The sequence below is a fragment of the Vulpes lagopus genome, chromosome 12 (assembly GCF_018345385.1).
Source record: "Vulpes lagopus strain Blue_001 chromosome 12, ASM1834538v1, whole genome shotgun sequence".
In the NCBI taxonomy this organism is placed as follows: domain Eukaryota; kingdom Metazoa; phylum Chordata; class Mammalia; order Carnivora; family Canidae; genus Vulpes; species Vulpes lagopus.
The window spans coordinates 59,941,370-59,955,386 of record NC_054835.1 but is presented as its reverse complement, the minus strand read 5'-3'; the positions used below and the strand labels follow the sequence as shown (position 1 = coordinate 59,955,386).

General features: G+C 62.3%; 2 protein-coding genes across 3 annotated transcripts; both read left to right on the top strand.

Moving 5' to 3' along the window:
• Positions 1–4,435: 4,435 nt before the first annotated feature.
• On the top strand, positions 4,436–6,561 carry MYADML2 (myeloid associated differentiation marker like 2). The gene has a single exon (XM_041725258.1). It carries the CDS (start codon positions 4,570–4,572, stop codon positions 5,491–5,493), a length of 924 nt encoding a protein of 307 aa, XP_041581192.1. The 5' UTR covers positions 4,436–4,569; the 3' UTR covers positions 5,494–6,561.
• Positions 6,562–6,703: 142 nt separating this feature from the next.
• PYCR1 (pyrroline-5-carboxylate reductase 1) lies at positions 6,704–13,590 on the top strand. Of its 2 annotated transcripts, XM_041725251.1 has the most exons (8): positions 6,704–9,273; positions 9,639–9,755; positions 9,931–10,001; positions 10,713–10,892; positions 11,094–11,315; positions 11,501–11,593; positions 11,765–11,928; positions 12,752–13,590. In XM_041725251.1, the coding sequence occupies exons 2-8, from the start codon at positions 9,689–9,691 to the stop codon at positions 12,915–12,917; spliced, it is 963 nt and encodes a 320-aa protein (XP_041581185.1). In that variant the 5' UTR covers positions 6,704–9,273; positions 9,639–9,688; the 3' UTR covers positions 12,918–13,590. The 2 variants fall into 2 exon arrangements, with proteins under 2 accessions (XP_041581185.1, XP_041581183.1); XM_041725249.1 differs by lacking the exon at positions 6,704–9,273 and having other exon boundaries at positions 9,313–9,755.
• The last annotated feature ends 427 nt before the right edge of the window (positions 13,591–14,017 follow it).

The following is a 14,017-nucleotide window of genomic DNA, read 5'->3' as shown; positions in this document are numbered from 1 at the left end:
TGAATGGGTAGCTTGGCCACTTGACACACCCTGCGCCCCATCCCCAGAGAAGCAGGGGTACTGGGCGCGACCCCCGGACGCACAGATCCTATCCGTGGCCCCACCCCACCTGTCCCATCCCAAAGCCTCCTTCCGTCCATGCGCTCAGCAAACACCAGTCATGGGCACAGCACAAGCAAGGCCCCGACACAGCGGTCACAGCCAATGCTTCTCAATCTAGTGACATTCACACAGCGCAAAATTTCGCCATCCCCAGGAAAACACTCCTTAGGCAGCTAACACTTTCCTTTCTTTTTTCTTTTCTTCTTTTCTTTTTAAAGATTTTATTTATTTATTTATTCATGAGAGACACACAGAGAGAGAGAGAGATTGGCAGAGACACAGGCAGAGGGAGAAGTAGGCCCCATGCAGGAAGCCTGATGTGGGACTCGATCCTGGGATTCCAGGTTCACGCCTGGGCTGAAGACAGATGCTTAACTGCTGAGCCACCCAGGCGTCCCCTAACATTTTCTTAAAAGTTTGCATTCGTACCTGTTCTTACGAGGTCATCCGGGCACATGCGAAGATGTAGATTCAGGGCGAAAATGCCCCTGGGCCCTGCCCCCGCTCTGACATGTTTGGTTTTTATTTTTTATTTTTTAAAGATTTTACTTATTTATTCATGAGAGACGCAGAGAGAGATGCACGGACACAGGCAGAGGGAGAAGCAGGCTCCCTGCAGGGACCCCAATGCGGGACTCAATCCTGGGACCCCGGGGCCACGGCCTGAGCCCAAGGCAGATGCTCAACCATGGAGCCACCCGGGGTGTCCCTCAAGTAGGTTTTATTAAAGCCCGGAAGGACAGATACAGTTGCTGCGACCTGCAGGGTGTGACAGGGAGGTCTCCGCCGGGTCAGCCTGGGCTCCACACCCTGCTCCCCAGCACAGACGTCAGGAGCCGGCAGGCCTGTGCACAGAATGGGGAGCTTCTCAGAGACCCCACACCTTCACTCCCAGCAAGGTCAGGGGCCGTGCCCTGGGGACGTCAGAGCCACCGTGGGCCTTAGAGGGACCCAAGCAGACCCCAAGGGCACGGATGCTGTCTGCAGAGGGGTCTCCTCCCCCCCACCCTGCGGCCCACTCGTCACCGTGTTGGCATCCCCAGGTGGCCCTGAGTGGAGACCTGTGGTGTCCTCCACAGGCCACTGTCCCATGTCCCCTGTGGGACCTGTGCAGTCCAAATGGCCCAGGGAAACTGAGGTCAGGGATGGGGCGGCCAAAGGCTGAAGATGAAAGCAGGTGTACACGGGAGTGCTGCTGGCTTGGGGGGCAGCCCCTTCCTGGGGCCTCCCGGAGGGCCACGGACGGTGGGCTCCCGGGAAGAGAGGGGCTGGGAGGGCCCGACAGGAGACACTTCAGGGGAAGGGGCCTGCCACGGTCACCTGGGGGGTGGGGGACTCAGGTGCTGCTGCCCGAAAGCCAGCCCTGTGCGGAGAAGGGTGGTGGGCGGCGACACTGGCACCGTTAGATGTCCCACCGTGCCTGAGGCGGGCCGAACGGGGTCAGCGGGCAGCTTTGCGTGTCTTCGAAGCCCGGGGTGCGTGGAGCGTTCATTATACCTGTGGGCTCGGGCAGATGGGATTTCTCCACCAAAGGAATACACGCTGTCCCCCTGTGTTCCTGACAAAGAAGGAAAGAGGCGGGACCCAGCCCGGGGCCTCGGGGTCAGTCCTTGGTGCACTTTACTGCCAGACCAGTGACAAAATGAGCCCAGGACACGCAAGGACGGTGGGTGCCTAAGCCAAAGCCAAAGCCGTAGGACTCAGCGAGGCTGCCCGTGGGACCTGCAGACCTCTGCACGCTCAGGGCCCCGCTTCCCAGAGATGTTGCTACTTACACCTTCCGTGTCACGTGAGTCCTACAGGAGCAAAAATGCTCAGCACATTCTTGTAAAGTGGGGGGGGCACCTGGCTGGTGCGGTCGGCTAAGCGTCTGACTCTTGATTTCAGCGGCGTGATTCATGATCCCAGGGGCGTGAGTTCGAGCCTGGCAACCCTCTGAGATCAAGGTCCCTTGCAGACAGGGAGCCAGTAAGAACCGAGAAGGGGGAAACGGGCAGGCCCTGGGCCTGGGGCCACCACTGAGCAGACCCCCTCGGCCTCCGCCTCCTTCCTCCTTCCTCCTGGAACTCAGGACTTGGCTCTGCCCCCCGGGGCCTCGCGAAGAGCTGGGGGTCCAGCAGCCAGGGAGCTGCACCCGGACTCGGGCACAGCAGGCACGAAGTGGTCAGGAAAGGCAGGGCCCAGGGCAGAGTCTGCGGACCTGAGTCTGGGCCCGGCCCCCAAGCCGGCTGCTGGCCGGGGTCACCAGTGCCGAGTGGGGGGACCGTGTGGCTGCGGGGAGCCTGGTGGCTCGGGTCAGGGGTCTCAGTTTTGTCACAGATTGAGTCCCACATTGGGGTCCCTGCATGGAGCCTGCTTCTCCCTCTGCCTGTGTCTCTACTTCTCTCTGTGTCTCTCAGGAATAAATAAATAAAATCTTTAAAAATAAGTAAATAAATAGAATAGAATAAATTTCCCAACTGAAGTTATTGTATTCAGGTTCTTTTTTAAAAAAAAATTTTAGGGGATCCCTGGGTGGCGCAGTGGTTTAGCGCCTGCCTTTGGCCCAGGGCGCGATCCTGGAGACCCGGGATCGAATCCCACGTCGGGCTCCCGGTGCATGGAGCCTGCTTCTCCCTCTGCCTGTGTCTCTGCCTCTCTCTCTCTCTCTCTGTGTGACTATCATAAATAAATAAAAATTAAAAAAAATAAAATAAAAAAATAAAAAAAAATAAAAAAAAATTTTAAAGCTTTTGGGGATACCTGTGTGGCTCAACAGTTTAACGCCTGCCTCTGGCTCAGGGCCTGATCCTGGAGACCTGGTATCGAGTCCCACGTTGGGCTCCCTGCGTGGAGCCTGCTTCTCCCTCTGCCTGTGTCTCTGCCTCTCTCTCTCTCTCTCATGAATAAATAAAATCTTTATAAAAATTTTTAAAGCTTTTATTTATTTATTCATGACAGAAAGAGAGAGAGAGGCAGAGACACAGGCAGAGAGAGAAGCAGGCTCCACACAGGGAGCCCGATGCGAGACTCGAACCTGGGTCTCCAGGATCAGGCCCTGGGCTGAAGGTGGTGCCAAACCGCTGAGCCACCTGGGCTGCCCTGCATTCAGGTTCTAGGGGAGAATGGCCTCGTCCTTAGGAGATGCTATTGGAAGTATCTACTGACAAATTGTCATATCTGCATAATTAATTAGTCCCACGTCAGGCTCCCTGCATGGAGCCTGCTTCTCCCTCTGCCTCTCTCTCTCTCTGGGTCCCTCATGAATAAATAAATAGGATCACGCCCTGGGCTGAAGGCGGTGCCAAACCACTGAGCCACCCAGGCTGCCCTTTATTATTTTTTTTGTATTATTAATTATTAATGGTGTACGGGAGAGAGAACACAAATAGGCCAGACTATTGATAATTCCTGAATCTAGGTGAAAGATATCTGAGTGTTCATTGTGTTATCTTGCAACTCTTCTGTAAATCTGAAATCTTTCTAAATGAAAAGTGAAAAGAAACATGCATAAGGATGTATAGAGATGCACAATGTTCATAGAGCTGACTTGGGCAATAGCGTTACAGGCAAATTTATTAGTCTCTTCCTGTGGTCACTGGGCCTCCACATGGACAACTTTTACAGTCAGAAAATTGGTTTTCATTTTCCTTTTTTTTTTTTTTTAAGATTTTATTTATTTATTCATGAGAGACACAGAGAGAGGCAGAGACACAGGCAGAGGGAGAAGCAGGCTCCCTGCGGGGAGCCCCATGTGGGACTCGACCCCAGGACCCCGGGGTCACCCCCTGGGCCAAAGGCAGACCCTCAACCGCTGAGCCACCTGGGTGCCCTGTTTTTCATTTTCAAAACCATATCACATATTATTAATATTTTAGCCTAAGGAGGGGAGACCCGAGTTTTTTCTAGCCATTATCATAAGTTGAGGAAAGACGAGTGAAGAGCCCCATAATGAACCCCTCATGACAGCGAAAACTCTGCACCCCAAGGTCAGTCCCGCCACCTCCAGGTTGGGGGTGGTGGGGGAGAGCCCAGGGGACTGGGCAGCAGGGGCCTGAGATCCCCCTCCCTCCTCAACGAGGGGGCTGGAGGCGTCGGTCTCCCCCTCCCCCTCCCCCTCCCCGTCCCCTCCCGCAGGCAGTGGGGCAGCCTACCGCAGACAGACCAGACAGACGCTGGACGCAGGTGCTTCGGAGGCGGGCGGCGCCAGCAGCCAAGGGGTTAACGGTCCTGGCGGGGGGTTGGCGGCGGGCGCAGGGGTCAGATGACCCTCCAGCCGGGGACAGACACTCCCAGCTGCTATTCCGGGGCTCCAATCAAATCGTGAGCACCTATTTATAGTGCGGGGGGGGGGGGGGGGCGCCCCACAGGCGCGGAGACGCTGCCCTGCTGCAATGTCAAGCGGCGGCGTCATCGCTACTGCAGGCGCCCGGCACCTGTCACAGCAGCCCCGGGAGGCACAGGGCCCGCGGCCCGCCGGGGAGCCGGATGGGCAGCGCCATGGAGCCCCCCGGGGGCGGGCACCTGCACCTGGGCGCCGTGGCGTCCCCCGTGGGCACGGCCCGGGCGCTGCAGCTGGCCTTCGGCTGCACCACCTTCAGCCTGGTGGCCCACCGCGGGGGCTTCGCGGGCGTGCAGGGCACCTTCTGCATGGCTGCCTGGGGCTTCTGCTTCGCCCTGTCGGGCCTCGTGGTGGCCTGTGAGTTCACCCGCCTCCACAGCTGCCTGCACCTGTCCTGGGGCAACTTCACGGCGGCCTTCGCCATGCTGGCCACGCTGCTGTCGGCCACGGCCGCGGTCATCTACCCGCTCTACTTCACCCGGCTGGAGTGCCCGCCCGAGCCCGCGGGCTGCGCAGCCAGGGACTTCCGCCTGGCGGCCAGCGTCTTCGCCGGGCTGCTCTTCCTGGCCTACGCCGCGGAGGTGGCCCTGACCCGGGCCCGGCCCGGCCAGGTGGCCAGCTACATGGCCACGGTCTCAGGGCTCCTCAAGATCGTCCAGGCCTTCGTGGCCTGCATCATCTTTGGGGCACTGGTCTACGACAGCCGCTACGGGCGCTACATGGCCACCCAGTGGTGCGTGGCCGTCTACAGCCTGTGCTTCCTGGCCACAGTGGCCGTGGTGGCCCTGAGCGTGACGGGCCACACGGGGGGCCTGGGCTGCCCCTTCGACCGTCTGGTGGTGGTGTACACCTTCCTGGCCGTGCTCCTCTACCTCAGCGCCGCTGTCATCTGGCCTGTCTTCTGTTTCGACCCCAAGTACGGTGAGCCTGGACGGCCCCCCGACTGCCCGAGAGGCAGCTGCTACTGGGACAGCCAGCTGGTCGTGGCCACCTTCACCTACGTCAACCTGCTCCTCTACATTGCCGACCTCGCCTACTCCCAGAGGATCCGCTTCGTGCCCACCCTGTAGCTCTGCAGGAAGCCGCTGCCCACGCGCGCTCTCCAGGGGCTGCGGCTCCGTGAGGGGACCCAGGTGAACCCAGATCCCCGGGCAGCAAGCCGGAGGGAGGCAACCAACTGAGCACTCCTGGATTTCTGGCTCAGCAGGGGGAGGAGGGGGAAGACGGAGCGGATCAAGGCCCGAGCGGGACCCAGGCGAGCACCTCCCCGCCGGCAGCTCCCAGCCGCTGTCTGCCTCTCTCCTCTGTGCACATCTCGTCTCTGTCCGTACCTCCGTCTGTCTCTCCCTGTGTCCTGGCCCTCCCTGGCTCAGTGCTACCCACTGTAACGTGACAAGCCTTTGAAGCAGATGCTGTTGTGACCCACTTTATAGGTGGGGACAGCAAGGTGAGGGTTTTGGAGGTAGCCCCACGTGCCCGGAGACCACATTCGGGCCGTGACCTAAGCGGAGTTGACAAGGAGACGGTTCCCAGACGTGTGTCAGCAGGGCGCTGCTGGGGCGGGAGTCCGTGCCAGCTCAGAGAGGAGCCGGGACTTGGGACCCCAGCCTGCCCACCTCTGAGTGGCTGTAACAAGAGCAGGACTCATGGTGTGGTCGCACAGGGCGGCCTCAGCAGGCTGGGGACAGTGCCGGGGGCCGGCAGGGGCCCACCGCGGGTGGGCAGCCCCACGATGAGCCCAGAGTGCTGAGGGGAAGCAGGGCGCCCGCCCGGGTGAGGGAGTGCCCACCAGGCGCCCCCGTCAGCCCCACACAGCAGCTCCTGCGGTGCCCGCTGTGGGCCCCGGGGAGGCCGGCTGGCGCAGGACAGCCCTGACCGGGGAGGGCCCAGCCTGGGGCGGCCACGGGGCCGCAGAGCCTGGGCACCGGGCACCCCTCTGGTACTCACAGGCCCGTGACCTCCGAGCAAGCATCGGTCACCCGGCCTCGACCACCAGGGCCCACCGGGCTGTCACCCGCCCCGCTCCAGCCAGCCTCTCTCGCTCAAGAGCTCAGACGGGGCCACCCCAGAACAACCTGCAGGGGGCCCCTGAGATGGCAGCGGCCTTGAGCCGGAATAAACGCCAGTGTTGACTTGCACCCCGGCTCTGGTGAGCAGTCTGTACCGAGGGGCGACGGGCAGCAGCAGCCCCTGGGCCGTCCCCCAGTGTGAGCAGAGCGAGGGGCCATTGACAGGCCCCAGGGAGGGGCGGGGGCTGCGGCAGAGCCGGGCTCCCTCAGGCCGTGGGCGGCCTCCAGGGGAAGAAGCAGGCAGTGGGCAATGGGGGCGGCAGGAGAGGAGGGTGAGGTAGAGCTTGTCTCGCCCCTTGCGGCACCCCGCACTCCTGCTGGGGGGCGCCAGGGGCATGGCCATGGCAGGGGGGCTGCTGTTCCCAGGGTGCCTGAGCCCAAGCAGCTCGAAGGCGCGGGCTCTGCAGGCTCCCTGGCCCTGCGCCCCTTGAGCGGGCGCCACGCAGACCAGGGGAGCAGCGGCTCACCTGGCGGGTTGGGGCGGCACGACGACACCCGTCCTTTACCTGCAGGGTGCGGGCGTTACTGGCTCCACAGCCAATCCCCAGAGGGACCAGGAGCCACAGGGGCCTGAGGTGTCCCAATGGCCCTGGCTGGCTGATGGGGAGCGGGGGCCAGGGGTACTTCTCCGGGTGACAGAGGAGCATAGGGGCCACGTCCTTCGTCGCTCACAGGGGGGCCTGGACACTAACCAGTCTTCCCTCCTTGTCTAGCTGAACTTCTGAAACGCTAATCTGTCGCCAGCTCCCCAATCTCCTCATTGTCCAGTAGCTTGGTGCCCCCAGTGGCCCTACGTTTGGCAGAAGTCCTCCAGGACGCTTGTCTTGGGATGCTCCTGCTGACAGTCACTCCCTGGGTCAGAGGACTCCTTTTGGAGGAAGGAGTTATTTGCTCTTATCAGTGAAAAACAGGACTTTTTAAAGAAGCGGTTCTGGCCTTTGATTATGTATCGTCAGGCAAAACTCAGTGGGGCTGCTGGGCTTGATGTGTATGGGTTTGAGTCTGGGCCACTCCCCAGACAGTCCACTTTGGACAAGTGGGGTGGGGTTGGGGGCAGGTTGGAGGGTAGGGGCCTCAGGGGGAGGCATATGAGTCATGAGGCTTGGTGGGCATGGATCCTGGGGGTGTCAACTAGGGCCTCCTGCTACGGCCCCTCCCCCCGAGGGTAAGGACTAAATGTTCAGATGCACCTAAGTGGGGGACGCCAGAAGTCCCCACACCGTCACTACGCAGTGGTCTGATGGTGCTGGTGGCCACCAGCGTGTCCACAAGAGCTCAGAGCCCTGCTTCTGGGGCATATCCACCAGAGGAATGCTGGATCCCGTCTGAGGGTGCCTTGTTACCATTTAAGTTACAGAACTGAAAAAAATAAACCAGCCTACCCCTTCCCCTGGGGGAGAATGGGGTTCTCCATGACTACTGCTTCTTTGCCTGGTTAAGTGCTGCTGACGGACCCTGGACTGTCCTGAAACCCAAATGCAAACTCAACTCCCATGAGCCCTGAGCATGTCCACAGAGAGAAAATGACTTTTTCTCCCAAAGGTAGGGCCCAACATTTCCATGCACGCTGCAGACAAGATGTCAGGAGACATGGGGTGCTCCACGGGAGTGGGGGGCACTACGGGATCTCTCCTCTATTTACCGGTTGATCACTACCTCCCCCAAGCATCTGTTTGGGGAGGTTTACATGGTAACAAGCCTATGTTACTCCAGTCACTCCTGAGCCTGGGTAAAGACTTGCAGAGGGACGCCTGGAGGGCTCAGCGGCTTGGTGCCCACCTTTGACTCACGTTGTGATTCCGGGACCCGGGATCGAGTCCCACATTGGGCTTCCAGTAAGGAGCCTGCTTCTTCCTCTGCCTGTGTCTCTGCCTCTCTCTCAAGTCTCTCTCATGAATAAATAACTAAATCTAAAAACAAAACAAAACAAAAAAACCCACAAAACTTCCAGATAAAACCCCAATTGGGAAGAAGAGGGTCTGGAACTCAGAGGGGACTGAACTCCTAGGTGCCCCCCAATTTTGAGATTCTTATTTTTCTGTCATGATGACTTTTTAATTATTTTTTTAAAATATTTTATTTATTCATGAGAGACAGAGAGAGGCAGAGACACAGGCAGAGGGAGAAGCAGGCTCCATCCCGGGACTCCGGGATCATGCCCGGAGCCTAAGGCAGGCGCGCAACCGCTGAGCCACCCAGGTGTCCCCAATTTTGAGATTCTGAACAACTTAGACTACCCTCTCCAGTGTGCAAGGTTCTTGGTACAATAAATTTCAAAGCGACAAAACACAGTATCAAAATGGTGTTATTTTTGAATGTTTCCATTTTGCAAATTGTTTCCAATCCTCCCACAAAAAAAGGGGGGGGGGGAAGAAAAGCAAGCAAGCAAAAATCTTATAGTTTGGGCTTCTCCAAACAGGATGACCACGTAGCAGCAAGCATCAGCCACGCGACTGTGGACACCCGCGTGCCCGTGTCCGCGTGGCCGCCCGCCAGGCCCCGCGCGGGGAGCCCCCGGCCGCAGCCCCCAGCACAGCCCCCACGCGCGGTCGCGGGGGCGCGGACCCGGGGGCGCGGGGAGGCTGGGCGGGGGCGGCGCGGCGGCGGGGGCGTGGCCCCGGGAGAGCGGATGATGCAACCGCCCCCCGCCGCCCCCGATTGGCCGGCGCCTGGCGGCCGCGCAGCCCATTGGCCGGGGCGGCGGGGGCGGGGCCGGGAGGCTGGGGTGCCGCGTGGCGGGCGCGGCTCCGCGGGGCCTGGGCGACCTGCGCGCGGGGACCGGTGAGTGGGGTCGGGCACAGCTGAGGTCGCGCGTGGGGGCGGCGCGGGGGAGACGCGCATCCGCGCCCCGGCTCGGGTCTGGGGGGGCCGGGGGGGCCCGGGCTCCGATGCGTCGCCCCCGCGGAGCTCTGACCCGTTCCGGGGGCCGGCGCGGCCGCCCGCGTGTCCTCCGTGCGGGATCCCCGGGAGCAGGTCGGGGACGGCTCCGCGGGGCGGGGACGGGGGTAACTGCCCGGTCGGAGCTGGCGGGCGCTTGGGGGAAAGTTGGATGGGGCGGGGGGAGCCGGGGGGAGCCGGGGCGCGGGGCCAGGCCTGGCACTGCCCGCCCACGTCCTGCCCCGGATCCTGCCCCGTCTGGTCCGCAGTTGCCCTGCAGCACCGGTGCCGGTCTGGAGCTGTGGGCGCGCCCGCCACCATGAGCGTCGGCTTTATCGGCGCAGGCCAGCTGGCCTTTGCCTTGGCCAAGGGCTTCACGGCGGCAGGTGGGTCCCCAGCTGGGCGCCTGGAAGACTCAACTTATTTGAGTCCTGTGGGACTGGGTCCTTGTGATGTGTGGGGTGGGCGGGGGCTGGCTGTCCTGCTCTGGGCGGGGGGATCTCCACTTCCCTTCCTGGGAACTAGATGGGGGCAGGCCTTGAGGAAGGGTGTTACCTGCAGGCATCGTGGCTGCCCACAAGATCATGGCCAGCTCCCCGGACATGGACCTGCCCACAGTTTCTGGCCTCAGGGTAGGTGCGGGGTGGGAGGGGGCAGTCCCCGAAGGGGCTAGTCCTGTGCTGGGGAGAGCCGCCATAGCCTGGACCCTGAGAGCCAAGTGTGAAGGCCCCAGGTGGAGACAGCTTGCCGCCTCCCACACGGGAGGAGGGCCTGGGTCCCAGCATCCCAGAGCCTGCCTCCTGGCCCGCTCACAGCCCCTCTTGTTCAGCTCTTGGCCTCTGGGTGACGGGTACACGGGTGGCTGGCAGGGAAGGTGTGCTGGACTGGAATGGGGCCCCCCAAATGGAGCCCCACCCCGGGGCCACAGGAGCCAGGCAGACGGGGCCTCGGGATTGGGGCCAGGTCAGACACATCCAGGCACTGAATACAGCTTTGCTGCCAGGGCTGAATTAGGGCCCCAGGTGCGAGGGCGGGGCGGGCCCCCACCTTGCAACTAGCCCCCCAATGCTGCGCACCCCTGGAGGACAGCAGCCCCCCCGAGGCGGGGATGCACATCTCTTCTCTTCTTGCGGAAAGATCACACTCCCAGAGCAGCGCTCCTTCCACTTTAGGGTGGAAGGGTGGCAGGGGGCTGTCAGAGCGCCATACTGAGCCCCCAACCCCGGCTGTCCAGTCTCAGCAAGCTCTGCCCTGGTTCACGTGTGGGGCTCTTAGCTTGGGGAGGATACTGGGGGGCCAGCCAGCTGCGGTGCCAGGCTGAGCCCACGTTGCATTCCCTGCAGAAGATGGGAGTGAACCTGACCCCCCACAACAAGGAGACCGTGCGGCACAGCGACGTGCTCTTCCTGGCCGTGAAGCCACACATCATCCCCTTTATCCTGGACGAGATTGGCAGCCACATCGAGGATCGGCACATCGTGGTGTCCTGCGCAGCTGGTGTCACCATCAGCTCCATCGAGAAGGTGGGCACTGTGGCTCCAGGCCAGGGGCACCTGTGGAGGGGACGCGAGTGTGTTCCGTACAGCACTCAGGAGCTCTGGCTCCTGTACGGCCCGTAGCGGGAAGTCAGGAAACGCTTAGCTGGGTGAGTGCGGGCACCCTCACGCGCGGCACGCTGCGCCGGGCAAGGGGCAGGACAGACACACAGCTGGTTTCTCCTCCAGAAGCTGACGGCGTTCCAGCCAGCCCCCAAAGTCATCCGCTGCATGACCAATACGCCGGTCGTGGTGCGGGAGGGGGCCACCGTGTACGCCACGGGCACCCACGCCCAGGTGGAGGACGGCAGGCTCCTGGAGCAGCTCATGGGTAGCGTGGGCTTCTGCACGGAGGTGGAGGAGGACCTGATTGATGCCGTCACGGGGCTCAGTGGCAGCGGCCCAGCCTATGTGAGGCCTGGGGATGGGCGGCAGGTGGTGGTGGTAGTGGTGGTGGACGGTTCCAGGGCCTCTGGGCACATCCTCCGCCCTCCTCCCTGCTCTGGCTGCTGTGGGCAGAGCTGCTGGACCTGCTGGTGCCAGGAGGAGGAGGAGGAAGGGCCCAGGGCGGGGCCTTAGGTGTCCTCTCCCTGCAGGCATTCACAGCCCTGGAGGCCCTGGCTGACGGGGGCGTGAAGATGGGGCTTCCCAGGCGCCTGGCAGTCCGCCTCGGGGCCCAGGCTCTGCTGGTCAGTGTTCTTCCCGATCCTTTGGTGGCGGCTCCTCCTGGCTGGGCCTGATGCTGTTGCACGGGGGCGGGTGGGTGGAGAGTCAGTGGGTGCACGGTGCCCGGGCTGGGGCAGAGGCCTGCGGGCCGGACGGGCGCGCCCTCGGCAGCCAGCTGCTCTCTCTGGCTGTAGGGGGCCTCCAAGATGCTACTGGACTCGGAGAAGCATCCCGGGCAGCTCAGGGACAACGTGTGCTCCCCCGGCGGGGCCACCATCCACGCCCTGCACGTCCTGGAGAGCGGCGGCTTCCGTTCCCTGCTCATCAACGCCGTGGAGGCCTCCTGCATCCGCACACGGTGGGCCCCAGCCGCGTGCCCCGCTCCCCAGAGCCCCTGCAGATTTTGCTCAGCCATCCACCCAACAGACGTTTATCGAAGCCTGGCAGTGGTGCCCTGGGGTCACGGCTGGCAGCACCCTTCAGCAGCCATGGCCCCTGGGGGGACAGCTGCCCTCTGGGCTCACGCTGTGCTCCCCCCATAGTTTCCCCAGCTGTAGCCCGCAGACCAGGCTGGTCACCCAAGCCGGGGAGCTTCCCCAAGCAGAGGGAACCCCAGGTGGGCCCCACCCTCCTCACCCCCCTCCCCGGTCCTGGGGAGATGAAGCAAGTCAGCTGGCCGGATGCTCAGTGTCCCCAGCTGGGTGACAGCAGAAAGGAAATCCAAGAGGGGGGACAGCAGGGCTTGGTGGCTTGGCTTGGAGCCGTGGTCCCCGGCTCAGGTCCGCAAGATGGACAGGTGGCACTGTCACCTCCCTGCCTGCCCCCCAGTTGAAACCCAGAACTTCTCCAAGTGCCACAATGTGACGGCGAGGCTGCCTCGGATGCCGTGCTGCCCTCCTGGCGCCAATCCTCAGGGCCTGCAGATACAGCCCAGGGCCCAGTGGGGTGGTGGTGGGTTCCGGGCCAGGGGGCTGTTAGTAGGTTCGGTGACCCGAGCTGATCTGAACGAGGGTTGAGGAAGGCAGATGGCTGTCTAGGGGAGGAGTGGCTGGCAGGGGGATCTGAGACGGGAGTGACAGCACAGCAACCCAGGCGGGCAGGTGCCCCCTCTGCCCTGGTGGACCCTTGGGCTCAGGAGGAAGGCAGAGGCCTGGAGCCAGCACTCCTCACTGCCCCCCCAGGGAGCTGCAGTCCATGGCTGACCAGGAGAAGGTCTCACCAGCCTCCATCAAGAAGACCATCTTGGACAAGGTGAAGCTGGAGTCCTCTCCAGGGCACTCACTGGCCCCTTCTGGCCACTCCAAGCTGTTCCCGCAGAGCCTGGCCCCAGCAGGCAAGGAGAACTGAGGTGTCCACCAGGCTAGCCTGGCTCCCCACCTTCTGTCCCCCCGCCCCGCCCAGGCTTGGAACTCCTGCACCGGCCGGTCTTAGCTCCAGCCACACGGGGTGTCCCCGTAGCTGCCCACTGCCCGTGACTTTGGTCACATTGGGTCAGCGGGGGCTGTAACCAGGGCGGGCCCACATCGCTGCCCATGGGAACCGGTGCAGTCGCTGAGCGCTTCCTGGCCCAGCGCCGAGATGGATTCGGACCCTCAACCTACCCCTTCCTCTGCCCCCAGACGAGGTCAGGAGCACTTCTTCCAGGAGGCCCTCAGGAGGCCTGGGGGTCTTTACTCCCCATGGCCCACTGGCTCGGGGCTTGGCCTCTTCTTGGGTACAAAGGTCAAAGTTGCCCTCCCATGAAGGCCCAGCCGAGGAGGGAACCCCATCCCACCCCTGTCCCTGCTCCAGCCTCCACTTGGGGTGCCTTTTCCGTGTGAGAAGGACCAGAGGGTCCCAAGCATCCTGAGCCCAGGCCAGACCACAGCTGCCAACTACACCTTATTTTTGGCATTTGAGGAAAGGGCTCCTTGGGTGGTCCCGACCTCTGAGGGCCTTACTGCCCATTCCCGACCTGACTTACAGAGTCTATCACTCTGTCCCCAACCTTTTAGGTGAAATACATTAGTTTCCAACCCGGTGCCTGTTTCTAACTTTGTCACCTCATGTTGGGGGGGACCCCAGCTGCCCTAGAGGGTCCTCGTTGAGTGTAATCGAGACGCCACCCGCAGCCCGCAGGTCCTGGAGCCCTTTCCTGCAAGGTGTTCTGGGCCTCAGTGAGCAAGGCTACAGGGAGCTTCCAGGGAGGAGTGCGGTGCTCTGGGCCATTCTTAGCTCCAGCCACACGGGCTCTACAGGTGTGATCAGAAGCTGGCACCATGGGCTCGGTGTGCCCTGCTGGGGGAGAGGCACCACCTCTGCACCCTCCGTACCTCCCAGCTCGGGGGGCGGGGGGCAGATGGCTCCTTGACTCACGCAGGCAGGAGGCCAGGAAGGAGGCCCTAGGGCTCTCCAGAGAAACAGACCCAGTAGATGCGTATGTGTCTGGGCCTGGAGTGCCTGTGCCC

Bases quoted from the DNA above. Each gene is read 5' to 3' on its own strand.
- MYADML2 (XM_041725258.1), top strand. From the start codon at position 4,570: ATGGGCAGCGCCATGGAGCCCCCCGGGGGCGGGCACCTGCACCTGGGC.
- PYCR1 (XM_041725249.1), top strand. From the start codon at position 9,542: ATGGGGCGGGGGGAGCCGGGGGGAGCCGGGGCGCGGGGCCAGGCCTGG. The intron at 10,002-10,712 runs GTAGGTGCGGGG...CATTCCCTGCAG, and splicing joins CCACAGTTTCTGGCCTCAGG to AAGATGGGAGTGAACCTGAC. The intron at 10,893-11,093 runs GTGGGCACTGTG...TTTCTCCTCCAG, and splicing joins CCATCAGCTCCATCGAGAAG to AAGCTGACGGCGTTCCAGCC.